At 36.4% G+C, this 27,888-nt stretch overlaps 2 protein-coding genes across 2 annotated transcripts; one reads left to right on the top strand and one right to left on the bottom strand.

Moving 5' to 3' along the window:
- The first annotated feature begins 3,015 nt into the window (after nt 1-3,015).
- LOC113463045 (heat stress transcription factor B-4b-like) lies at nt 3,016-8,608 on the top strand. The gene is made up of 2 exons (XM_039123750.1): nt 3,016-3,416; nt 7,920-8,608. Exons 1-2 carry the CDS (start codon nt 3,153-3,155, stop codon nt 8,199-8,201), a joined length of 546 nt encoding a protein of 181 aa, XP_038979678.1. The 5' UTR covers nt 3,016-3,152; the 3' UTR covers nt 8,202-8,608.
- A 21-nt stretch (nt 8,609-8,629) lies between these two features.
- LOC103712092 (monothiol glutaredoxin-S11) lies at nt 8,630-26,452 on the bottom strand. Its single transcript, XM_008798495.3, has 3 exons — nt 26,032-26,452; nt 21,225-21,299; nt 8,630-10,056 (listed from the first exon to the last, which is right to left on the bottom strand). Exons 1-3 carry the CDS (start codon nt 26,197-26,199, stop codon nt 8,809-8,811), a joined length of 1,491 nt encoding a protein of 496 aa, XP_008796717.2. The 5' UTR covers nt 26,200-26,452; the 3' UTR covers nt 8,630-8,808.
- Nucleotides 26,453-27,888: the final 1,436 nt, after the last annotated feature.

Here is a 27,888-nt window from a genome sequence, read left to right as displayed (position 1 = left end):
TGAAGCAATTTTCTCCGCTTTATTGACAATATAATGATTGCGAGCAATTATATATCAATTCTGAATGTGTCGGTATCTCAAATCCGATTCTTGCTACGAAACCTTCTTGCAAGATTCATGATCCTTGATGTATTAGCTGTTGACATATAGGAAAGAAAGCAAGCATATGAAGTTCTAAATGAGTAATCTACCATGTGGCTGGACCTTGTAGCCTTTGCAAGGTTTTGCCATCACCTATGACTTCCATTGCCTTTGCAATGCTAAAGTCCAGACCTCTTTGAATGATACCTTGGCCAGTTTGAATCTGCTGGCACAAATCCCATGCACGTTTATCATGTCCGGAAGTTCAGTTGTACCAGAAGATGATTGTCCAAGAAATAGCATCATCATGTCACCTCTTAAGATGTGATAATTTTCTTCCATGTGTTTTTCTCTTGATAGATTGGGGATTGTCAGAAATCTTTTCTTCTTATCTAGATTAAGAGAGAGAAGAAAAGGTCAGTAGCATTAGCTATCCAGTTTGTGAACCTACTAAGACCTTTCAAATTGCCGGCTTCCACTCTTGTTTGATCTTGAAGGTTCTGAAAAGCGCAGAACTGCTGCTTATTCATCTGAGAAGAATTCATTAGAAAAGAATTTCTCTAAGTTCACCGTCCACCGCCGACAAATTAGAATTTTCTTAATGCTCATATGATGAAGCATATTTTCAACTTTTAGCTCAAGGAAGAGCATACTATTTATTGGCAGTCAACAAAAGATTGCTATGACTGACAACATGGGAATTGGCTTCTCACAAGCATAATTTAGGCTATTCAAGTTTTGACTTGAGCAAGATTCCTCTGTGCTCAACTTCCAAAGATGCAGTATGGAGGAGACATTGCTTTTGTTATGATTGCACTTGGACTTGCAAAGAAGTAGATGCAACACAAATTGAAATTCTTAGATGAGAAAATATTTGTTTCAAGTTAATTTATTTTTCGTTTATTTTACTTTTTTTTTTTGGTGGGAGAGAAAGGGAGGGGAATTCATTCAAACTTTATTAAAAAATAAAATAGAGAACATAACAAGGAAGAAAGAAGATTACAGTGAAGAAAAAATAAAGCAAAGGAGAAGAAAACAAAAGAGGAGAAAAACAAACAAAATAAGTAAGAAGCCTGCTCCTTCCACTCTCTAACCGGCATTGATTCATTTTTGTGACTATTCCTTTTCCTTGAAAAACAAGTAGAATGTATACCCATCTTAATTTTTTTGGAGAAGAAACTTCGGACTTATTCAAAGGAAAGAGAAATATCAGCCACATCTCCTTATTGTAGAAATTTATTATAGGAAAACTTGATAACACTTCATCTTTTGTTTCTGATTGGCACTCAGCCTTCTATTTGATTGCAAATTTGATGAACAAAAATCATATGGGGTGGGCACCATAGAAGAATATACAGGACAAGCTTCCTATTTTACCTTTTTTTCCCTAATGTCCATCTTAAAGAAGAAATTCAAAAGTCGGGGACTCCTCCTACTAATAGAGTCGTAAGTCCCGCCATTAAAAAGAACCAAAAAAAATAAAGGGAATCATGCGCAACATTTTTTTTTTCTCGTTTCCAAAACTTGCTTTTTACCAGTACATATTATATGGCCAAGTGATACACACTAATTATATTGGTCATTTAGCAAGCTAGTGTATACCTCTAAATAAATTAATATACAATTTTCAGAATATGGTGTTCACTAGTACACTAAGTTATACACACTTAGCAAATTAGTTATTCAACAACTGAATACACGCCTTCAAGTAATTTGATACACGGTTTCTAAAACATCCTATTCATTGGTACGTACTACATGACCAAATGATACACACTCGTCGGTTTTCCAATACATATTGTAAGCTTCTTTGGTACACACTCGACAGTGATTTGATGTACACCTCAAGTTAAATTCATACACAATTTTCAGAATACACTTTTTACCAATACATATTACACTGTCAGGTAATACACACTAAGCAAATTAGTCATCTAATAAGCCAATACACATATTTAGATAAATCGATATACAGTTTCCGGAACATAGTGTTTATCAGTATTAGTACGTAATATATAGTTTTCTAACTTTGTCTAAAAAATTATATACACACCATTTCTTAGATTTCATAAACTTTAAGATGCAAAGGTTCTAAAAAAGAAAGAGGGATTTGGAGGAAGAGGAAAGGACTCGAAAAGGAGAAGAAAAATTTCACAGATAGAAGAGACTGCTTGATAAGGAAAAGGATGGATGGAGAGGTTTGATGAAAAAGAAAAAGGATGCCGTGCACGATTTTTTTTTAATTTTTCAATCATAAGGCAAACAACTCCAGGAGAAATTCCTAACTTTTTCGTTATTTTGGGTTCCTTCTTGAAAATGGGCACTAAGAGATAAGGAGCCACTCCCACAATTCTTTCCCATATGATTCTTGTTCAAATTTTGATGATAGTTATTCCACAATTAAACCAATTATGAGGAGAATACACACCCCCCAGGAACATGAACTAACCTGTGAGCTATCTCACGCACGAATCTTTTCTCCCATGCATAACTATTTGCTGGGGGTTCCGAGGACGTTGCGTTTTCCCAAAAATAGGAAGAAACAAACAACCCAACGGTCAAAATCCGGCGCCGACAGCCCCTCCATAAATTTCTCCCCGGTGGACCCTCCATTGCCGCCAAGCTATTCACAAAGGTCTTAAAAAAAGGAAAATTTCTGCTGTACTTCTCACTGCATTCTCTCTTCATGTTCCTCTCTTGCGGGTCCAATCGGAAACCTCTGTTTTTCTTTTTTTATTCCCCAGTCCATTAATTCCCTCCTCCCCAATCCACTGTTCTCATCTTGCGGGCTACATCTCCCCAATACTTGCTTACGTACTTGTCCATTATAGTCAACATTTATTGCTCTCTTATTTGTCAGTCAAAAGCCAGCTTCTCTCCTTCGCATCTCCGTACCACTAAAAAAATGGCATGCAAGGAAGTAGAAGAAATTAAAAGAAGAAAATTATAAGCAAGCGGATGAGAGAAGCCGCCACCACCTGCAATGGACGAGAGACTTCTCCTCCTCTTCTCAACAATAACAGCAACCATATAAGGCCTTAGTCAGCTTAAGATCTTAACTATTAGCTCCCATGGAGGCCGGCGGGGAGACTGCATCGGCATCGAACCGGCCGGGCCGCACGCCGAGCCCGAGGGGCAGAGGCAGATCCCTGGCTCCGTTCCTCTCGAAGACATACGAACTCGTCGAGGGATCGGAGGCACCGCATGTCGTTTCGTGGAATGAAGAGGGGACTGGGTTCGTTGTGTGGTTGCCCCAGGAGTTCTCACAGTTCATACTGCCTCGGTACTTCAAGCACTGCAACTTCGCCAGCTTCATCCGCCAACTTAATACATATGTAAGCGAGGCATCTTAGGTTGTCTCTTTTTAGTACGATTCAATTATCATATATATATATATGCTGCCCTCCTTGCTCATTTTCTTTTATTTTAGCAGTTTAGATGCAAGGGAAGACATTGAAACAAATGATACGTAGTTAGTTTATTATCATGGAGAGGTTACCAGTTGTTTTCCTTTGATAAAGTTAATTTGCATCAAGCCAAGATCAGTACACGGTTATAAGAAACACATCAGTTGGAATTATATTACTGCATTTGCCTTCAAAATTCTCACGTTAATTACCTCGCACAATGTTGAGCGTTGGATTTGGAACCACGAATCCAACTCTCTGAGGAGGTTCATTCTATGTCGGATCATGCTGTTCTATGAGTGATCATACACACACACACACACACACACACACACACAGAGATAGAGAGACTAATTTGCAGTGATCGTTTTGCACAAGATCTATCATAGTGTAACCATTTAAAGACACAAAGCCACAAAGATGAGAATATACCACCAAGCAAATCCTTGTACATCCATTAACTCCTGTACAATGTAGTTAAGCAAAGGAACGGCCTGATAGAGACCATGTAGCACACCAATTTTTCGCCTCTTAGATAAAAGGATTGTAGGGATCCTTGCGGAGTTTGTTTTCTAGAGGGAGAAAGTCCCCTTGTATTTATAGTTGTTGATTATCTCATGTAAAATCGTAGTCCTAATAGATTTTCAGACTTCTTGCATATCTACAAATGATATATATCCAAATTTGACCTGAAAACTTACTGAAGTTGGTACAAGATTTATTTGAAGCAATCCAAAGGAGTTGACCAATCATAATTTAAGCCACCTAACATAAATATTCTAAGAAGAGAGAAAGTGGAGATATCGTTTTATCGATACTTGGAGAGCCTAGATTTTGGAATCCAATTTATTTAAGAGTCTAACTTGTTAATTAGCTGAACACACATTGTCGATCCTTTCTATATCTAATTAAGCTTTAATATGGTATCAGAGCTCAAGTTTATCAGAAGTGAATAATATGCTGATTATTTAATAAACTGCTATTATGTTTGTTGTTATTTTTATTATATCATCAAAATAGATGAGAGATGGCCCCATGCTGCCATATGTCCTATATTAAGCCTGGAAAGAAATTAAGGGAGAAAAAATTATTCCCAAATTGAGAAGGGCTTGATCATGAGAAAGTTATCCCCAAGTGAAGCAAGCTTCAAGAAGAAATCAATCCCAAAGAGAGGGTATTTTCCAAGATAAGAAAGGCTTGGAAAGAAGAATTTTCTTGACAAAAGATCGATTTTTTTTTTTTTTTACAAAGGATCTTCAGAGAGCAAGAATTTAAAGATTGGAAGAGTAAATAGAAAAATCTCTTTGGGTTTTCCTCTAAAGTTGTTTATTGTGCCCAAATTCTATGGTTTTTTTCAAGACCTGGTTCTTTAAGACTAGCGATCACAATTAAAATCTGGTAGAAGTATAAGGTAATCTTTAGCAAAGTTGTGTCATTGTCATTAGTTCTGCTGGAAGTTTTATTTGTGGTGCAGAGCCTTGATGCCCAAAGTTTGGAGGGCTTAATCCCTGTCTTCTATTAGGTTGTGACACTTCAGGTTTAGGAAAGTACTTGAGAATTTGTTTTATTATTGATCTTATTTATAATGGATTTCAGTTCAAAGTTTTTCCACATAAACCTTAATTTTTTGTGTGGTTGTACAAACTCATTATTATGCCTCTTTAACATTATTTACTATTTTTCTTATTAGCTCTTCATTTTAATTGTTAGCTTTACTTCCTTTCAGAGGGTTTCTTGACTTCTTATCATTACACATGTTCACCTGACCTATTTTATTTCTGTCAGTACACACATCTAGGAGTGTAGTTGCTCACATAGAAAATTTTTTGGTGCGCAGCTTTCTTTATTAAGATAGACTGTCATATTTCCACTGCATAGTTTTTGGGATTTAATGGAGGTGGCTTCTAAGATCTGACAATGAGGGTTGATGGAAACTTTTACAAAACCATACTGTAATATAATGTTCAGAACATTATGCTGACAGCTATTTGTTGTTCATAGCTTCCTAAAATACTATGTTTTTGCCTCTCCCTATCTCTATTTATAAATCACTAGTATCAAGCACAAGCAATGCATGTCCTTTATTCAAAAGGGACGAGCATCATCCAACCCATAATTTCTTATAAACAGCCTGCTATTTTTTTTCCCATAACTGTCATCGCAGTTGAAGCTCGAAAATAAATCGAGTCAAGGTTAGAGACCTGATGGTTCAAAGACCAAAGTCCAGTTACAGAAGACTTTTCCATAAGATATCTGGCTCCAAAAACCTCTCTTATTACATACAACTAGCATAGGTCATGTGCTATGCATGTGAATAAAAGCTTGGCTATGATACATATAAAAATAAGCTTTTTTCACATTCATATTTTCAAATTTATTGTGATATTTTAACCATTTTTTAGATTGGAACACTCACTTCTTGGATTAGGGTTTAAAGATCACCTGAATTCATAAACCAAGATTTAGAGTACTTTCTGGATTAGGATTCTAAATATTTTATGAACTCGTCTTTTTTGTCTTTTTGGGTTATATTGGAACACTGTAATGGGCAATTTAATCATTTAAAATGTCTGGTCACAAATAACAGTTTGGTTATAAAAAACTTCTCCTATTAAATTAGTAAATAACTCTCAGGCTAGTACACAAAAAAAATATTTATGAACCTTCAATCTTCTGTATCTTTAGAGTCGAAGATGCTAATACATGCCTTCAACACTCTAACTCGTCACTTGAACATTCAGCCAGTTATATCTCCTCATCGTCATTGCACTTACCATAAATCAGTTATTCAAGTCATTACCCTTCCTCATCCTCTATTATTTCAATCTTGGATATTGAATACTCGATGACCCAATTCTCAATGGTTAAATAAAATATCAAAGAGCTATTGGTCAATGTGTGATTCTTTTGATTATTGCCCTTCTTATCAGATAAATGGTGACAAGGAAACCACCACCATTTCATTCAGATAATAAAATGATGCAGAACAAAAGGTTGAGCAGGTGGAGAAAGAAAGGAGAGAGGAGAAAGGAAGTTTTGATTTTGCCCTCATAGAATATTCGTATTTTTGCTCATCAACATTGATTTTTGTTCTACTGAAAAAACTTAAAAAAAAAAGAACATCGATTTCTTTGGTTCTGGCTTTAGGTTGTTGTCCTTGTTGATTTAATGTTTGAAGAATACTAAACTTGGTGAAACATAGAGCATGCTTGTCCTTGGTATGCATGCTTCAGTCCACAAAACATATCCAAACCATCCTTGAGGATGATTATATCTAATAGGTCAATCTAAGAAAAGCAGGTCAAGATCATGGCTCTATGATTGAATGCCACCATTACATTTGTTTAGAAGGACATGAATGAGGAGATTGTAGAACGGAGGGGTGGCGACTCAGTAGTATCTTGTATTGATATGAGAGGCCTGGACTCAATCCGACCCTTATTCTAGTGTTTCATCTTAACTTCGCCCCTTTCTAATTATCAAAAAAGGGATGGTAAACCTCTTAATGGTCAATCTCTTAGTGTCACTTTGAGCATAAAATTTCTTTCATATATGCATCATAAATTTTCCAAAAGAAACTACTAGTACAAAATCACCTTATATTATCCCACAAATGTTTATTCCTCATAATATTTTCACTATTCAAAAGTTACATGCATTTTCCAAAAACCCTTTCTTTTCAGTACTTGTCTTTTTCTCAAGTAAATTCCAAATTGGACAGGTATTTACATGGTGAATCATAGGTTATCAATTAAATGAGATCAGATTTAACTGCTCGAAACACAAAAACACGAGATGCTTAATGCCAAAACATAAGAATCATTTTTAAACTTATTTCTTCTGTCCTTCATTAGATAATTTCTGATGAATTCAAATGATCTTTTTTCTCTTCTTCCCTTCATATATTCTTCATCTTGTCGCCAAGTATCCAAGCTAAAGGTGAGGTTTTACGTTATATTTGTTTTTTCTGTAATTGCTGTTATGTATGGTCCGTCCATTTGAACTCTCAATTCTGCCTGCTGTCATGTTAATTTTTCCAAATTGATTAAACGATTCAGAATCACATTCTGTGGTACCGAACTTTTCTGTAGAGACTTTAGTTCAATGATAAGAATAATTGAGAAAGAAGGCACAACATAGAGAATAAAAATGAAATAAAGTAAAAGAATTTTGCCACTATGAAGAACTATGAAGCTAAAAGAAAATGAGATATTGAGCGATTGGCTATCCACTTCACAAAGTTCTCTCCTTAAAAATCATGTAAACTATCAATAGTATTTGTATGTTGCAATAATCAAAAAAATAAAAAAAACGCTATAGATTCATAATGTGTGTAGATATTGGTTAGACTACTGACAGAATCTGTACGCTGTGATAATAAAAAAAAATCAACATTATCTGTGGATTTATGTTTTGATTAAACTATTTCAGGGATTCAAAAAAACTGCTTCTGACCGTTGGGAATTCCGGCATGAGAAATTTCAAAAGGGCAGGAGGCATTTGCTAGCAGAGATTGCTAGAAGAAAATGCGGACCAAGTGTCTTCCCCAGTTTTCTAAAAGCCTGTGAAAAATGCCCACCTCCCATAGAGAATGATGTACTTGAAGAAAATAAGATCCTACAGCAAAGGAATGCAGAACTGCTGTCGCAGATCAAACATTACAAGGCTCTCGAGGCAGAATTGCTAAAATCCATATCTAAATATGTCAGATAATGACGAAAAAGTAGTTTCCTGAGTATAGAGAATAATTTTTCTCCAAGTTGAAAGCCAAAAATGGCACATGTTTTCTTTCAACCATGGAAAACCATTGTCAATACACAGTCTGGAAATATATGACAAATCAAATTTTCTCCAGATCAACCAAGCATGCACCCCTCACAGCCCTTGTTCTGTCTAATTTCTTATTAATTACCAACTCTCATACAAATAATTTTCTTTCATATACATAAAACGAGGTTAATGAAGTTCAATACATTGAATACTAAAAAATAAACTAAATTATGCAAACAGGCAATCATCAGCAGTAAACTGGACTCAAATGGTGACATCTAATAATCAGCTAACACTTTTGAACCTGGGCTACCAGCTTGTTACAGAACTACAGAGGGCAAGTCCACAGTCAAAACCAAAGACAACACAGATGAAATGAAATATCTTGCAAGCATATGTCCATGTCATATTATTCATAGAATTTAGGTTTAGGTTTAGGGACGTATGCTGTTGCATCAACTCATCAAGTAACTATTTCAAGATGTCAAACTCTGAAAGCTAAAAGACAAATCTTAACAATAGTTTGGTCTTTTGATGACCAAAATCCCTCCTACTCAGAAAGAGCGGATTTGAGCTCCCCATTATTATGCATTTCCAATACAATGTCAGAACCCCCAATTAGCTCACCTTTGTAGTAGAGTTGAGGGAAGGTTGGCCAGTTAGAAAATGTCTTCAATCCCTGCCTTACTTCTTCATCACTCAGAATGTCGAAGGACCCAAAGCTAATACCTTCCTTTTGAAGAGCATCCACAACCTTTGAGCTGTAACCACAGCGGGGAGCATCTGGTGTGCCCTTCATGAAAAGCATTACTGCCGATGAGGAGATCAGATTTTTCAGCCGGTCTTCACAATTTTCTTTTGGAACAATCCCTTTCTCAGCTAGTACATTCTTCAGCTCCCCGCTCTTCTGCATCTCCAACACGATATCTGATCCTCCAATCAGCTCACCTTTTATATATAGTTGTGGATAGCTAGACCAGTTGGAGTAAACTTTGAGTCCCTGCCTGACTTCATCATCAGAAAGAACATCAAAGCTCTCAAAAGCAACCTTCTCCTGCTGGAGAATTTCAACCACCTTTCGGCTAAACCCACACTTCGGCTCCTCAGGTTTCCCTTTCATAAACACCATGACAGGGCACAAATTAATAAGGCTTTCAAGATGAGATGCCAATGCAGCACTGAGGCCTGTGGAGTCAGAAACACCTCCACTTTTCCCAGATACAGGAAGTTCGGGTTTTGCCGATGCTCCAACTTTATTTTCACTGGAAACAACAGGAATTCCGTGATCTCTGAAAACGTCCTTTAGTTCACCACTTTCATGCAAGGCTATTGCAATATCAGAGCCACCAAGAAGCTCGCCCTTGCAAAAAAGCTGAGGGTAGGTTGGCCAGTTTGAAAACTTCTTCATCCCCTCACGCACTTCATTATCTGTAAGTATATCAAAGCTTCCAAATTGAACTCCTTCCTCTTTTAAAATTTCAACAACCTTCCGGCTAAACCCACACTTTGGTTCCTCAGGACTTCCTTTCATGAACAGGAAAATAGGATGAGAATTCACAAGCTGTTGTAGATGTAGCTTCAATTTATCATTGAGGTCAGAGCTTGGGCTTTCCCTGTGTGAAGAGCCATTATCTTTTGCCAGCTCTTTGACTGTTTCAAGAACAGTAGGTCCAGCAGCCACTCCAAGACTGGCCAGTGCAGCAGATTCTGCAAGATTAGCAGGTCCAGCAACTTTTGCAACTTTGTTAGCCAGACTGGATGGATTTGCACCCTCCAGGGTATCAACAGTTTTACCATCCTGACAACAGAAAAAACATCAGTATTTTCTTGTTAAGGACTACAATGGCAAGTAATCCCCCCATGAGCAACAGTTAAATCATCTTATCAACCAAATGGAAAGCAGCAAATCATTGGCACTTCCAGATTATTCTGGTTAGAATTAAATAAAATCGTGAACTTGTAGCAAACATGTTCCAATAGAATGTCAACAAGTGGATATGCAATTGTATCAGCACAAAATTGAATTAAGCAACAAATCCAAATTTATCGAAGATCAACAAAGTGTATGCTGCAAGAGAATAAGAACAAGCTGGATGATGCAATAAAAAATGTATTTTAAGATTGCCTTCAGATTTTTAAGATTGTTCCTTAATTGCTTTACTGCAATCAGCATAAAATCATTTTTCATACTGTTTCTAAATTTCTAATCTTTCATTTTATAAACTTGTTCCTTAAATCAATTTAATAATATTTAAACTATTAGAGGAAAAGGAGTTTCATGTGTGCGATAACCCATGACTGATAAATTATTTGCAATACTGGAAACACATAAACGTGCACTAAACAAGGGAAAGGTGAAACTAGAATAAGCTCTGGATCTTCTAAGAGTCATAACTAGGGGTGCAAATAGATCGGGTCAGGTCACGAGTGACCCCGACCCAATCCGGTTCCTTGTTCGGGTCCTAATTTTGGACCCAAACCGAACCTAATAGAAGATCGGGTTGGGACGGATCGGGTCCACCACTACAATTTTTGACCCAACGGATCATTCGGGTCCGGTCGGGTTCATGTATAACCCGGACCCAACTCAAAAAATTCGGATTCAGTTCAAGTTCGGGTCCGGGTCGGGTTCGGGTCGAGTCAACCCATCTATCGCTTCAGAACTTGTTTGCACCCCCACGGGCCGCAGCCTATGGGCTCAAATAATTTTATAGATTCGGGTCGGGTCGGGTCGGATCGTAGGATTGAAGACCCAAAATTACTCAAATTTCAAATGGGTCGGGTCTGAATTCAGTAAACCCAGACTTGGCCCAGAAAATGGAACGAGTCTAATTTTAGAACTCGACCCGGCCCCACGAGTCCTCCAAAACGGGTCGGATTGGGTCTAAGCGGGTTGGGTCTCAAGTCAACCTAACCAATTTGCAGCCTTAGTCATAACATATGATGTCGACTATCCAAAATTCTCCTAGCTACAATAACATCATGCAATCGAAGTCAATCCCATTTGGTGATTAGCATGTCAAAGGACAACACCACTAGCAAAGCGTTTACTTAAGAATCAAGAGCAAGATTCACAAATCACGATAATATAACAATGAGCACAGCTCCAAAGAGTACCTTCCATTGATTTGATACTGTCAGCAAACAACCTCTAATCATTATACTGCGAAGCATGGATAAAATACTGGACACAAAAATATGATACAGATATGCTGGTACAAAAAATATTTAAAAAATAGTATACAATATGGCTAGGATACGGCAACAAAGCATTCATGCAGCAGAATATACTATTAAAATAACACTCCATGCATTACACATTAACATCAACTTCCACAAACTTATCATCCAGTCATCATTCAAATCAGCATACCACAATCCATATTCCACACTCTAATATCAACATCATGAATTCAAAAATCAACCATTCATCATTAAGAGCTCCACTTCATTCTTGGAGGTATCCTGGGAGTATCTTGGGTGTATTCAGGAAGTATCTGGAGCTTTTTGTTTAATTTTGAGAAACAGAATACCTAACAGAAGCATTGACATGTATCCTAGAAGTATCCAATGAGTATTGTTATTTGATACTTATCCAATATCGAGATTTGAAATATGTACACTTCCTAGCCACTACATAACTTGCGAGCAAGTAGTTAAGTGTTGGTTCTAGTGGACATGCTAGCAAACCTGCCACATCATGCCAAAAAAGTAAAAAGATTTAAAAAGGAATGAGCAAGCACTATGCCAACCCCTATCAAGTTCTGGTAATCAAATGGCATGATATCAGACAGTCATGGTAATCCAATGGCATGATGTCAGACAATCAACCAACACTGCTTGGCACTCAAAATCTTGCTTGTGAGTTAAACTCATACTAATTTCAGACTTTATAAGGGCCAATGCTTCTGTTTCTGATTGCAAATTTTATCCTAAGGCAGAAAGCCAAGCTTCATGAATAGTTTCCATGTCACATAGTCCCAATTTGAGTGTCATCAATCTCATGTATAATTTCAAATTGACAATAGCAATCTCATCAATATCCATCTCCACTGTCCCTCTTTACCATGGATTTTGCGTGTTAGTCTTCAAAAGAGCATGTCATACAGCACATACATGTATCGGTATCATGGACCTAATAATCAGATGAATGCTAGCCCCTATCATCCATCCAGTTTGTATCAAAGTGATGCTTTTCATACCATCAGCATGGATTGAAACTAAGGTCCGACATACCGGTGAGCGCCAGTACCAGTTCGGTACCGGTCCGAACTGGACAGGTACCGAACCGGTACCATTGATTCAGCTTGATTCACGCATCCAAAAGCCTCAAAAAAATTTAGAACCGGTACAGGCCAGTTGGCCGGTACCAGTTCGGTATGGGCTGAACCGGCCGGTACGGGCCGGTTCAGCACACCATGATTGAAACAAACCAATACAGGACAGTTTGGGTTCCTTTGGGCTTTAAAAAAGATCATAGCGTTTGTTTTCATATCTTATAGGTTAAGGAGAAGATTCTCTCACTACTATTAGCCATTCTTTCATAAAAGGGATAGAACCCCTTGACTCCTGTCAAACCTGTGGACGATTGGAAAATGAACAATTTGATGGTAGGGATTGTAATCCCTAACAATCAATTTTGAACCAGAGATTATGGGTATAGTTTTATACTGGGGGGGGGGGTGTAGGATGGGAGGGGGTGGGGGTGGCTGGTGGTATTGAGTTGTACCCGAAATTAAGCCCCACTCCTAATTTTAGACGTGCATTATTTTACTAATACTAATATTTTATAAGATCATTATAGTATCTAACATTTTCAAAAAAATAATGCAGCATATATTATTATATTGCTATAATATCATGTGAATAATGCTGATATTATGTTACTATAATACTGTGATATACTATGTCCTATATTATCAATATATTGCACAATTTAATATTATAACATTATATCATATATTATCAACACAATCATATTATTCAATGGTGTATAATATAATATGCATAATACATCAATATTAATATATTATTACTAGCAACAGGGCATCTGCAATGTACATTTTAGGGGGAAGAGAGAGAGTGATAGAGTCCGATTTGTTTAGGAGTTGAATTAAAGAATCTAATATATCTGGAATAGACAAAGCCCAATCTTTTTGGGAGATTTTATGAAAGGATCTGCTCTAATTGGAAAAGGAGAGAGTGCATTAGGGTAGTTAACGCAGGTAAGAAAGTGGACAACTAACAATTTTTTTATAAACAGGGAGGGTTATTTTTCTCATAAAAATTGACTGACAGAAACAAGAGAGAATATTCTCTGCTTTCAAAACTGTCATTGTTAAAAATACTATGGATAATATCACGGTGTCCTATATAGTTGATAGCATACAAGAAGGTTTTGGAGTGAAAGAAGGAAATTAAACTTTGATTGCCAATGAGGACTGGTTACAATAAGGCTTACAAGGACTTGAAGGCTCTACAGTGAGCTGTTTGGGAACTCTCTCACCCAAGAACCAAGAAGACTCACTCACCCAGAAAACAGGTAATTCACTCACCTTTTTGGAGTAAACAATCCATTCTAAAATACCACTTACCACAAGAGAAAAATAACTTGCTTCCGCCCCCAAAACTCTACACCTATTCCCTTCATGTAGACTTCCCAGTAGCACCATTTGCAACCCACTAACAAACCTAATTAACGCTTGCTGGTGGTGACTATTTATAGGCAAAAGATTGTTGATAGAAGTCAAGGGGTTTGAATAGTTGGTGCATTAATTGAGACCAAACTTGACCAACAGACACCTCCCAAAATGGTTGTTGCTCACCGCATCAATTGTCCATTATATTGATGGATAATATATAACATTGCAATATTTATAGTAACAAAAGATAATAAGTTCACTATAAAAGTATAATTTATAATATAGTGCAATATAATGCAAGTTACATCAATGTTCAGAACCATTGATCCGAAAAAACCAATTTTGCTTGCTGGGTCATGGGTCAGCAGGTCAACCTAAGGACCCCAACATCATAAATAAAATAAATCAATAAATATTATAAAACAGTAAATTAATAAGTAATATAAGTATAATAAATTTTTACCATAAGACAGCACCATAAAGTGTCTTGATGGCTGGAAGAGGGGCTACCGTGTTAAATGGCATAGGTTCGAATCACAGCATATATAACTTTTAGTTTTTTTTAAGGCTTTTATTCAGACCCAGATGGATGAAACTGAGTTGATTTGACAAAAGATTCAACCATTTGACCTAGCAGGTGTTTTCTCCCAAATTTTGGGTCATTACTGACCAGACCTACCAAGGCTCTTGAGTCGCCAATCAGGCGGGTTGACCGACTGGTTCCCAAAACACTGTGTTATATTAATATAACTTATATTAGCCTAATACTTTAATATGTTTAATATAATATCTACATAATTTAATGAGAGTTAGGCCTGAATTTTTAGCATTTGGCCTCAAATGCTTCCTAGTGAAAATCAGTGATGAACATCTCAAAATCAAAATCCAAACCTTTGAACATAACATATGTTGTATGAAATGTCTAAAGACTTAAAATCGTTTCTTTTGAAGGTCTCTTTTCAAAGCATCAAACTAGAACAAAATGAACAGTAGAAATGTAGCTAATAAGCAAAAGTATATTATATAATTTACAAATCCAAATCATTGATCTTGATCTAAATATCATACATACTTTCAGCTGATTTCGATTCTCGTTTAGACTATAGATCAAACCAAAAATGTGGTATCACATCATTGAATCATCCATCTTGTATCCATCTAATGCAGGGAGTAACTACCTAAAAAATTGCATAACTTCCTATCCTTAGGCATTTTACATAACATAGATCATGATCAATGGTGTAGATTTTGATTTTGAAATGTTCATGACTAATTTTGCTAGGAAGCATTCAAGGCCAAATGTTCTTGTTAGCATTTTAGCTTCCTCACATAATATTATTATCTACTACTAAATGACCCAAGAATAAAAGAAATTGCAAAAGGTAATTTGTCCATGCAACTTCAAATACCAATTCTTGTCTTATCCTCAGGCAACATCTAAATAGCATTATATCAAACCTACAATTATCCCCTAGCATAATAGCATATATCCCAAATAGACATGAGGCATTATCCCACCTAAAGCTGGTATTAGCTGTATGAAACAAGTTTCACACTTTCTTATCACCAAAATACCTATCACCCTTCCAAACTACGCTGTAAAGTTTGCATCCCCACATATCAAAATAGCTTCATAACTATGCTAGGAAAAATAAAAAGTAAAGTAATTACCAACCAAATCCAACTTATGTAGATAGTCTTGCATCTTTGAACTTGAAATGTGCAAGCACATAGCGATAGAAAAAAAATACAAGGATATTTTGTGAAAGGTCACCAAAATTAATTAGAGAATGCAGCTGCAATGATACATTACTAGCTCAAATTTGGATTTAGCCTACTGCTTATTAAAAAATAGTTGAGCAGCTTATGATTTTAACCAAAACAGAAAGCCCGACTTGGTTAGATAACAATGTATTTTGTAGACAAGGTTTTAAATACCATGAGACAGGCTGTCCCATGTTTCTCATGGAACGGGATGCACCACCATTCCACCTTGTCCTAGCTCCTGAGACAAGGGATGTCCCAAAACACATCAACCAGGATGCTACGGCGATAGTGAGATGGTCCCATCCCAACAATTGGGACGGTAGCCAATCCAGGTGTCCCGCAAGACATCCCACCAAGATTTAAACCATGGTTGTATACTAATCACATCTTAGATTGCAGCTAAACTTATGACACCAAGATTGTAGTAAAATAATGTAATATGCTTTAAATATGTTTAATATAATGCAAGGTTGGCAGAATCGTCCCGAACCAGGCGGTTCGGGGCCTACCAAGCCGTACCGGTGGTTGACCAGGATGGTTCTGGCAACAGAACCCTCTCTTGGTCCCTCTCTCTCCCTCAGTCCCTCTCTCCCTCTTTCCTTCTCCCTCTCCCGCTCCCTCGCCGATGTCTCAAACTAAGAGATAGAACCGTGCTAGTCCGCCCCCAGTACAGCTCGGTGGCGGTAGAGCGAACCATGATAATTCCTATATGCAATATCACAAGCATTTCATCTTTGCATCCAAAAGACAATGCTCCAAACTACAATATTCCTTCGACACAAGGGATCCATATGAAATTACAAATATTATTGAGAATAATCCATTACCTAATTATATTGTCTAACAAGATTGTACCTAACATTTGAAGTCATAGCATGCCAATACGAACATTAGAAAGATCCATCTATATCTTGGTTTAAGATGATAATGCCTCGACTTTAATGATCCATAGCATGCATGCACATCATGATGATCAATCACTACATAACCTCAGCCCCATTTGAAGCCATGTAGGTTTCCTTGCAAAGCCTCACTGTCAAGCCATGGGACCTCAAAGATCCTTAGGGTGCAGATAAACATCATACAGATCAATGACTCTATAACTCAACTTCCTAAGTAGGAATAAATGGCTCTCTACTCTCTACTCTCAAATAGACACCCTTTTTTCCTTCCTTTTTCCCTTCTCTCTCAATCACCTAGCTTTGAATACTCCCCATACCAATACCATTGTACTTTTCAAAGCCAATGCCTTCCATCAATAGTGCTCATCACAACCAATGGCTTAATCCATTTCTCTGGCCACTCTTCATTTAAGATAAGAACATCACTTCCTCAAGGCAAGGGAATAACCAAGCAGCAGAAGTAGATCCTCACGGACCTCAACCCCAATAATCTTAGTGGCTGCTTTGCCAAGAATTTCAAAAAGTAGGAAACCATGAAGAGGGCCCCAACTTCTCTGATGGTAACCTCTTTGGTTCAAACAGCTCCAACAAGCAATGAATGGGATACCTTGAAAATGGCATGTGTTGCCAGCTTGCCAACTTTCAAACAGCAAGTACATAGAATAGGCTTAAACAAGTGTCACATCCTATTCCATTAACTAACAGATGTACCTGATCATTGGTGGTTGGTAAGGATGCTATGTTTTGGCCTCCTTGTTTAACGAGGGCTAAGTTTTGGATCTATACAATGTTTTATCATCTTGCCTTCATTGCGGGCCCATTGGTTCGAGCAGGTGAACCGGGCTAGTACTGCCTGAAAGCAGGTAGAACCATTCAGCTTGGGCCAGTTTCAACCAATGCAACTATGTTTGTCATCTATATCATTTCAAAATGCTAAATCATCATGATTCCCCACTGATTCGGTATGGTACAAGAATTGCCGAACTGGTACCGGTAAGCGTACCATTCGGCCATCGGACCAATATGGTACCGATTTGGACCGAATCGAACCAGTACCACTGGTTTGGCCTGATTCACGCATCCAAAAGCCCAAAAAAATTTGGAATTGGTACGAACTGCCGATTGGTTCGCATCAGTTCCTAGTTGGTACTGACCGATATGGCCAGTTCAGGCTGGTACGGGCCGATACCATTTTTAACACCAAACCGGACCGGTCAAAAACCAGACTGGTTCAATATGGGCTGAACCTATGCTCCAAGTCAGGCGGTTCGGGACTGTTCAATAGACCATGATGACAATTATATTAGTTAATATTAGGATCAATAATACCATTGACTTGTCTAGATCTTCTTAAACATATAACAAAAGCCATATATGACCCAGAGTAACCATCTAATATTCTATTGAGAGGAAAGAATTTTTTTTTGAATCTTAAGAGAGAGTAATCATTTAAGATTCAGATACGGAAACTAGTTAATAGAATCTTCAAGAATAATTGAGATGAATTCTAGAACCCATAAATTGAACTGGCATCATGCCTTAATACCAGAAGCTAAGAAGTAATAGATATGACCGCTCTGTCCAAGTTGATGCCCTAATGAAGCCACAAAATTTCACATACGAGATGTTACTTAAGATGTTAATGAAACAACTCCTTCCCTTTTCATGTCTATTGGGTGATGATTATCTTAGCATGAGATGTACGAGGTGGTATAACACATGTAAGATCCAAGGGATATCATAAAATCTCAGTTGCCAATGGCAGTCAAGGGAAAAATCAGGTTGCAATTTCTGTCCTTTGAAGTAGTCAGAACTAAGAATGAGTTTGGATGACTCATTGATACAACTGCCAACTACATGTGGTGATCAGAAGATGATGGATACTTTGCCAAGTCACTGAAATCAGTCCACACATTAGCTAGCTAACAACACGTGTGCTTGAAATAACATTGTTAAGGTAGATTGTTTTCCTTATTGTCTTAATCTTAGAACATTCCATACCTGAGAGATTTACATGTATGATATTGAACACTATCACTTTCATGATTAGGTAGAGTAGTCTGAGCCACAAGCTTACCACTCAGTAGTCTATTGGGTACCATGTGCATGCGATTATTATTGACAGCAAATGAGATGCCCCGCAAGAAAATGATTGCATGGCGAAGGAGATAACTAGTTTGACATGGGGCATGCCATCCAATGGGCAGCATGATATTTGCTTCACTGAGATAAGGAAATAAGGAAAAGAATACATTTTGGCTGAATTTGGCATGGGTCCATATGACCAAGCACACGGTTACAGCATAAATGTTTGTCCTATGCCAACACTAGCTCCCTAGCATGGCATGTCAGGCTAGCACAGACCAACAACCTTATTCAGATAATTAAAATTGATCAAAGTTAACTCCAAGTCCAGCAACAGTAATTAATTAAAATAAATTTGATAAATTTATTCTGCATTTAATAAAAATATAGATTGATTTTTGGTGAAGTGTTTCCTTAGAGGAAGTGTTTGTTTGATAACTAATCAAAACTACAATTTACCTTAGAAACTCAAATTAATCATTATAATGGATAACCAAAATTTGAATACCTGTATCATCACATGGAGTGGCATATCTCGCATTGTTCCGACCTCTAAGAAGTCTGTAGCATAATATCATCGTCCTATATCAGTTAAAATTTAGGTGCAAGGGTAACATGAGAAGTCATAACTCTGTCTAGTTAAATGTTAATAGATCATGTACCTAATAGCCCTTGAAGCAATATCCCTATCTTAGCCAACTTTCCTAGACTCAAGCTTATAGCATGTTTAGCTTATTCCAAAAATTGATGACACAGATGGTAGGATACTACGTGGTGTGTGTAGATTCTGGTTTGCCACAAAAACCACTTAAACAGAATGAAGATATGGATTAGCTTTGTTGAGCCTTTATCCGAAGTAATAAGGCCTAGCCCATGATGACTTGTAACATTAGACAAAGAATCCCCACCTTACATTGTCAAAAAGGGAAAGGTAGGATAAACCCACCCACCCTCATCCCTTCCCTTTCAATTTTGCCGGTCTCTCCCTCTCTAACTATCCTCTCTTATCTCCCTCACCCTCAAGAAACCCCTAAGTGAGGATCTAGTATGAGCACAAGAGATGGAGGTCATACTCATAATTATGAACATGCAGCTATAAGTACTCCCTACTTGCATTGCCAAATCATCTTTGGCCAAAATTAATCCTCCTATTTTTTTTTTTTTTAGGAAGAATCACATGCTACTAGTCTATTTTCTAATTCATAATCCTATTGACCCAGAATATGATGATCTCTTTCGTTAGGAGTCTTTTAGAATAATTGGCTCCACACCCACTCGTCCCTAGAGAGAGAGAGAGTAGAATGCCAATGGCCCCAGTGAATTAAACAAGAGCCATGCAGTAAGAATGATGACTGCAGTTTACTAGGTATTATACTGGGTTTATTGTTTGTCTACAAACACCATGCAACTTGTGTGAGAGTTTGGTGGGACTTCTCTTGAATTCTCCTTGGGACACTCTCATTCACTGCTAGGAGTATAAGGTGTTTACTAAGACCTCTATGTGGTTCTTTCCACATATGGAACAACTGCAATAACCACAATTATTTAGAAATTAAGGGCATGCATCATCCATGAAAAATGTTAGTCATCAATTAAGCATGCTTAATAGTAAAAGCCGCCTCAAATAGTCAAGCAATAGACACCTAACATCATAATATACAACAGCAAAAGATGTTCGAAGATAATGCACAATATACTAAAAAATAATGCGGGACAACTTAAGTATCTTTAGAATTTTCACTGAGACAATTTATCAGAACTTTCTTTAAAGAACATCTTCACCAATCAGCCTAACAATGTTACAAGTTGGACAAAGCAATTCAAGAAAAGTAGCGAAGATAAGAAAATCATAGTCATGCTAACTACTGGTAGCTCAGCTGGTTGGCACCCATCTCTCCAAGTGAGCAGCCTCAAGCTGAGTGGTGGTGAATAACCACCAGATTCTTAAAAAAATAAAAAATTAAAAAAACCATAGACATAAGTTAATTCCAGAGTATCTTTTTATTCTTGATCAATTATGTAACCCAAAATCACCTGCTTAAGAAGAAATAATATAAGTGACCCGCAACATTAACTCGTAGATCCAGATAATAAATGTCAAAAGACCCATCTGTGAAATGTTCCTCAAGGTGATTTTTTTCTAAAATGAAGGAAATATCAATATAGAATGCCAAAAGAGACAGAAACACAGTACTTAAAATCTATAAGTGAAAATCTAACAGTTACCTATATGCTGTGTCATTGTATTTTCAAAGTTACAATAATATAAAGTTTCATCAAATTTTGTTGCAAGATAAAAAATTTAAGTATTGGTATATAAAAGTAGAATAACTTCAATCCTGCTGGCATGACTTAAGGGTTTAGAAAAACATCCATTTTCAGAGATCAACTAAATTTATAAATGATTTAGGTTACCAATTCTTAGACAAACATTACAAACTTATCTATGACTACTTTCTTGTTTCACTTCTTCTCATATGGATTTGAGTTTGATTTCATAGATGTCCTAAACGTGATTGCAAAAATATAACAATAAAAAAAGAATGTGCGATAGCCCAGACTATGCTGACCTTGCAGAACACAAAGTATGGCACTGCAGAAACTGCATAAGCTTCTGAAATTTCTGGCTGTTCTTCTGCTTCAACCTAATAAAAGTTCAACAGCCAAAAACTACAAAATTAGATGAAAAATTAAAGTGAGAGAAAATCTACATTTCCTAATCAATCATATAAAGAAAGAACATACAATAACAAAAATATATTGACTAGAAAAATAAAAAGGATGATACAATCTTAATTGAAATTTATATGATATATGGCTCACATTTGATGATTCATTTGGTAAGACCATATCCATAAACACTTCATGCACTTATATCTTATTTACATATACGTTTGAACTAAAACAATTCACTTTCAAAATTAGGCATTCCAGGGCCATGTACTCAATACAACAAGATAATATCTCTAGTGATTATACAGATGATACAGTAAATTTCATTGTCATGATATCTATCATACATGTGTTCTTCATTTGTTAATATAATGTAGTAAAAATTAACTTTATGACCTTAAATCTTGCATGGCATTCTTAGACGACCTTACTTAAGGGGTAGGGAGAACTCTTTCCTTCTCTTCTTAATTGATTTGCTTATCTTATCTTATATTTCTGACATAAAGAGATGTAGAATATCTTATAACTTCATATAAAAAATAATGATCTAAATTTTATAATTTAGATTTGAATCTATAATTTTTGTTCAATTTATTCCCTTCTATTTAAAAATAAAATAAAATAAAAAGATTCCTTGCTAATCCGATGATAAAATTACAACAAGCAAGCAAAAGTTATTCAATATATAGCGAAACAAGAAAATTCAAATTAAGCTCCCTATATTACAAACATGTCACCAACCAAAGCAAAAAAAGAAATGAGCTAAAGCTTGAACAATGTATCTCAACCAACGACTCAAGAAACATCGTACAACCAAATCTGAGTATTAATGGGAAAGCATCAAATTATAAACTTCCAGCACATATGGAACCTAGAATTATGTAATATGTCATTGTACTAGATCGAAAAGAACACCAAGAAGCTTAAAAACCTAGAGATCTTGTAAGTAATTCCCATATTCAAGTTTATGGAGTATGTAATAAGATTCATAAATATTTGATACAGTTTAAAATTTTATATGAACAAAGCATCTAAGAAATATTTCATATTCTGGGAATATAAATCGAATTGAGAAACTAAAATAATTATGAAAACATCCCAACAAGCTTCCCACCAAATGGTCCAATTTTGCATGAACAATGAAAATGGTTCTCTCCATCACAATACCTCGACAAGATATTCAAAATATTTAGACAGGTTTGTGAAACCACCCACTGGACTGACAGACTTCCACTAGTTACATATGAAACATTTTGGTTTACATAGATATTTTACCAATTATGAGATAGGAATTACAGGCTTAATATGGCAAGGCATCAGCTTGCAGAAATTAAATCCCTGATTCAGCCAGGTGAAACCAGCTCAAAGGCCACAAAACTATGCTCATTTATGGTTATTTGGTGAAGTAGGCATAGTTACTTTTTAAGACTAAAGCATCTTTAATATTTGCAAACCATATTTTCAAACCATCATTCTTTTAGTCAAATCAGCCTTGAGTCTTGACAATCTTGTTCTTCCTATATCCAAGCTAAGGGAGGGGGTTCTACATTTACAAAATATGCATAATATACCTAAGAAATTTTAGGTGGAGAAATTACCAGAACCCAAAAATAATTGAAGAGAATCAATTGTGAAGTCACTTCAGACTTCAATAAATCCATTCCATATCGACTTCTAAGATGAAAGGGACTTCTTTTTTTTTTTTTGCAGGAGAATCTTATCATGCATTTTAGAGATGATTCTTTACTTGATTATGATCCCTTACATGCATTGCTATTATCCCATCTGAACTTTTTATAACTATTCCAAAACCAAACCATTATTAAGCCAAGTTTTCCATTATCTCTGTCTTTTATGGAGCATGCTTCCAAACGCTTAATCTCAGACAACTATGTCATAATCCAAATTCAATGTCAAACCTCAACATAAACAAAGTAATAGAGTCCACTGAAAGTTGAGCTGTTGCTACATGACAAAAAAGTTCTCAACTGGGGCAGCCTCTTAAGTCTCCCATTTTAAAGCCCATTCACATTTCTTCCCTTTTTGTCTGTCCGCCTCGTGATCCTTTTGAATGTTGTTGCTACTAAGTAAAGAAGTTGAATAATGCCAGTGGGAGCATTTTCCGGTTTCTAGCTCTTGTATTTGTTGCTTTCGTGCATCCAAAGTTTTTTTTCCCTTTTTTCTAATCATTAGACAAATGGCCCATGAATTATCTGCTCTCTCTGCTTCCAAATAATCACCCAGTAGGTTGCTATGATTTCACACGCACCAAGAAACTATGATTATTGCACTTTCCATGGGTGGCCATCAATTATTGCTCTTTTGGAATTAGGGGGTTGTTTCTTTTGATTTTTTCATGTTGGTATATTTTCACCAATATAAAAGTTGACTTGTTATAATGTAACAAAATTATTTATTTACATAATAATATTTCTTTAACTCATCTAGATGCATCTGATGAATTTAAGGTTCATCACATTTACCTTCCATGGGTGGGTAGATCATCAATTTTCTATTTTATACATTTCTTTTAGGAAATATTGCTTCATTCATGGAATCTAGCTTAATTTTATACACTATTACTACATAGGATTTGATTTTTATAAACATGAGCATTTTCCATTCTTTGTCCACATTATGTTATAAAAATTGAAGTTCTTCTCATTAATTTTTCTTTAAATATATATACATAATAATTTGAATATCAATACAGAGTTGAATTTAACAGGTGTGATTTTCCTTTCCTTGTTATGCACCTATGCAGAACACGAGTTTAAACTTGTACAAATGTATTGCTTTTGAGAATCATATTTAACATGGTTGATCCATTAATTCTGAAAATGACAATCAAATTGACAATGTTGAAATTTCAGGATAGTAAACTATTTTACTCTTCAATTGTTTTATTATCTAAATATTGGAGATGAGTACAGAAGTCGAACACTTCAAGTGAGACCAGCAGTGCACCCTTAGCCTTTGCATAAACACGATGATGATGCAGGAGAACATAGAAGAATGCATCTATTCACGTGAAGACCCTTTAGAAGACTTAACTGTAGATCACTAAAATTTCAGTACCAAACCTGAATTTCAACAGAAGAGAATTAACAAGGTGGTGTTCCTATAGTATCATGTAATTTCTATCTAGGTTCCACACACACTTCGGAACCTCTCAAGATATTTTCTTTGCACCTGCTTTCTGAGGTGCTTCTTATTCTAAATCTTATCAAGAGATCCTGTCCTACATCTGCACCCAAAGCCACTATCTTTGGCTCCTCATTTTTATTCGATTATGAAGTCATAGATGACTGGCATCCAATTCAAGATCTCAGATTCTAGGACTTGAGCTGGGCTTGAAGGGGTTTAGATAACGACAACCAAAAAACTAGTCTTTGCAGGAATTTCTTGAGAAACTCTGATACTCAACTCCTTGTAAACTCGAAGATTAATTTGGTCATGGCATCTATCATACATGGGTAGATAAGGGGCATGTAACATATTCAAATCTATCATAATATGAGCCATGGTTGAGAAAAAACTCAAGGAAAGAAATTCTGAAGAAGAGATAGTTCTGCGTGAAACACCAAAAGAAGAAAAATGTAAGAGAGGAGGTGTCTTTCCTAGTAGCCTTGCTCCATCATGAACCTAGGCCTTACACATAGGTTTGCAAGCCTAGCAAGAACAATGCGATAGAACAAACAAGGACATGAAGAACTTCATAGAGGTTCTGCACAAAAACTGAACAAATAATAGCCACCCTCCTTTTATAGACTTAATCCTAATCTTACTACTTAGGCTCAGATCTTGCAAAACAATAGGAAATCAAAACTTTTCAAAAATCACAAAGTTTGCATACACCAAGGCAATAAAACTACTTCATATAGCTGATGAAGAATTACCAATGCAAGATATTTTATTTTCATCCTATCATCGAAAATCAAGACTTGCAGAAACTCTGGAAAGCGATGAAACAACAAAAAACAGATTATATGAAAAATAATTCTTACTAGATTGCTTAAGAGACAAATGTTGCTATCCTAGCCAATAGCAAGCTATATTGCTTATTTAGCTGCCTGACATACTGTAGAACAGGAAACCTTGGAAACTAGATTTTAAAACATAAGGAAAAACTTGAAAGTGAAATATTCAAAATTAGAGCAAAAAGACAATGAAGACTTGTGGTGTGGAAAGGGGGGCCGAGAGAGAGAGAGAGAGGCTACAAATTTGTGATAGTAAATGGTAGTTGTCAAGGAAAGGGCATAAGCGCCAAAATATGAGACTTTTGAAGATTCCTGCAACTAGGAGACAAGCGTGGATGAGCACCCTTTCACTATCGACTATACAAATTCCCTACAGACACAGGACTGCAGAAAGTTAGTGTAAAGAAGAAAAATTTACTCCTCAAACAAACCAATCAGCAGAAGTAAGCCCATACACAAACAGCAGACTCTTTTGAACACCCCATTCTCATCATAATCGCAATAGCCCTAATCTCATATATATTTTCCCACTCAGCAATTCAATAATTCAATAGATTGATAACAAATAATAAACAAAACCTAGGCAAGATATCAACCTGAATTGACCAAATACTTGATCAAAGGCAAAATCTTTAAAACGTGAACAAAAGGATTTAAAGAAGAAAGGAATAGTATGCTGGCCACATAAATCCCGAAAGCGGAGGAGGGGAAGATGGGAGCGGACCCTAAGGAAGAAGGCGTGAGGGAAGTCGGTGGCGAGATGGGCGAAGACTTGATCCATCTGCTTCGAGGCCTCGCACCAGGACGCCCAGAAGTGGAGAACGACGGGAGTGGGCCCGCGAATCGCGTCGTCGAGCTCCTTCTTCGACTGCACATCCTTAACGCTCCCCATCTTCTCCGTTGTTTTCTCTCCGCTCGTCTACTGTTTGCTTTTTTGACGCAGAGAGGAGGCGGCGGAGGGATTCGAAAGAGAGCTCCGGAGAAAAGGGGAAAGGCCCAACGAAAGAGATGACTCGCTTTCAATGTTGCTGTTGATTTTTATTTTATTTTTTTCCGGGGCTTTGGCTTCTCTTTTTGCGTGAGGCGGAGGCGAGGTTCGGGGCGTGTCGTATATTTCTCTTTTCCGTGGGCGGACGCCTGGAGACTGGATGAGGAGAGGGGGGAAAAAAGTCCAAAAAACAGCACGACACGTGTGATCAATCAGGAGCCATCCAATTTGGGGACCATCTTGCATTTCCAGCTCTATTCATGCAGAGCCAAAATTTTGGAGGGTGCACTAAGTCTGTGAATAGATAAGCTTAATTAGTTTGATTCGTGAAACAAAGGAGAGAGAAAAAAATAAATTATTTCATCTTTATATAAGATTGAACATTTCTTTATTAAAATGGAATAAATGAGTTAGAAGTGGGAAAACAAATTACCTATGATATACAATTTTTTTTTAGACACAAAGTCTGTCATGGAAAAAAATGATTTAGTTTGAAGTGTTGAAATGAATATTAAAATATATAATGAGGTAAGAAAAATTAAAATAAAAATAGTGAATTTTTAAAAATGCTTTTTGGTAAAATAATTTATGATGAGATTAAACGTGCAATAATTAAGTTGAATAAGATAGAATAATGAGGTAGGAATGATTTAGCCTCGAACTAAATGCATAATCGTGTCCTAATACAACACCTCCAATATGGATAGGGTCTCTCCAAATCATGATCTCGATAGAGAATGGAGGAACCCAGTCGTTCTAATACTAAAAATAGAATGTGGAAATTATATCAAGAATGCAAGATGAAAGAGAAAGAAAAAGAAGTGAGAAGAGATTCATTACTGCGGACATGGTTTGAGGAAGTCCTTTTTATAACCTCCCATCTCCCTTTTATTTATAAAGCCATTAAGTGCGCTAGCAAAACCTTTGATCTAATGTGGGACTAAGAAGGATTCATAGTTTTGAAGCTTTTTCCCAAGAGCCTAAAACAACAAAAATATAATTATACAAATCTAAAAAAAGTACCAACGTCTCTAACAATCCCATGAAAAGATATAAAATTTTGAATGGATATAAAAAAAAAAATGAATGGGGCTTTGCATTCAATCTTGGTGTCTTCTAGGCTTGAACTTACACCTAGTATTAAATGTATCCATTTAAAGGAGTTTTAGCGAACAACACTTTGAATTATATTCTTGAACCCAACTTCCACAAGTCAAACACATGGTAATGCAGAGTGGTCTTTGAATTTTTAAGCCGCAGCCTTACAATACTCTCACATAAATGAATCCTTCAAGCATGCTTGTGACTAGCACATTATAGAGAAAAAGTCATTCCACATGTTATATATATGTTCGTGCATTACGAATTAATGCAAGTATGTATATGAGCACTGTCATTAGAGGGATATTGGAAGGCCATGCTTTCCATGGTGCTTTCAACAAGTTATGCAATTGACTTACTCCTACTCATTGTATCTTTTTTTAAAAAAGATAAGATCTCCAATCATAGAAGTTGGGCTATTACTGCACATGATTGCCTTATAGGCTTTAATTGTTCCCCCTCGATGATTTTATAGCTATTTTTCTAAGCAAA

The sequence above is a fragment of the Phoenix dactylifera genome, chromosome 2 (assembly GCF_009389715.1).
Source record: "Phoenix dactylifera cultivar Barhee BC4 chromosome 2, palm_55x_up_171113_PBpolish2nd_filt_p, whole genome shotgun sequence".
NCBI lineage: Eukaryota > Viridiplantae > Streptophyta > Magnoliopsida > Arecales > Arecaceae > Phoenix > Phoenix dactylifera.
The sequence above is the reverse complement of the archived record's forward strand: the minus strand, read 5'-3'. Positions and strand labels throughout refer to the sequence as shown.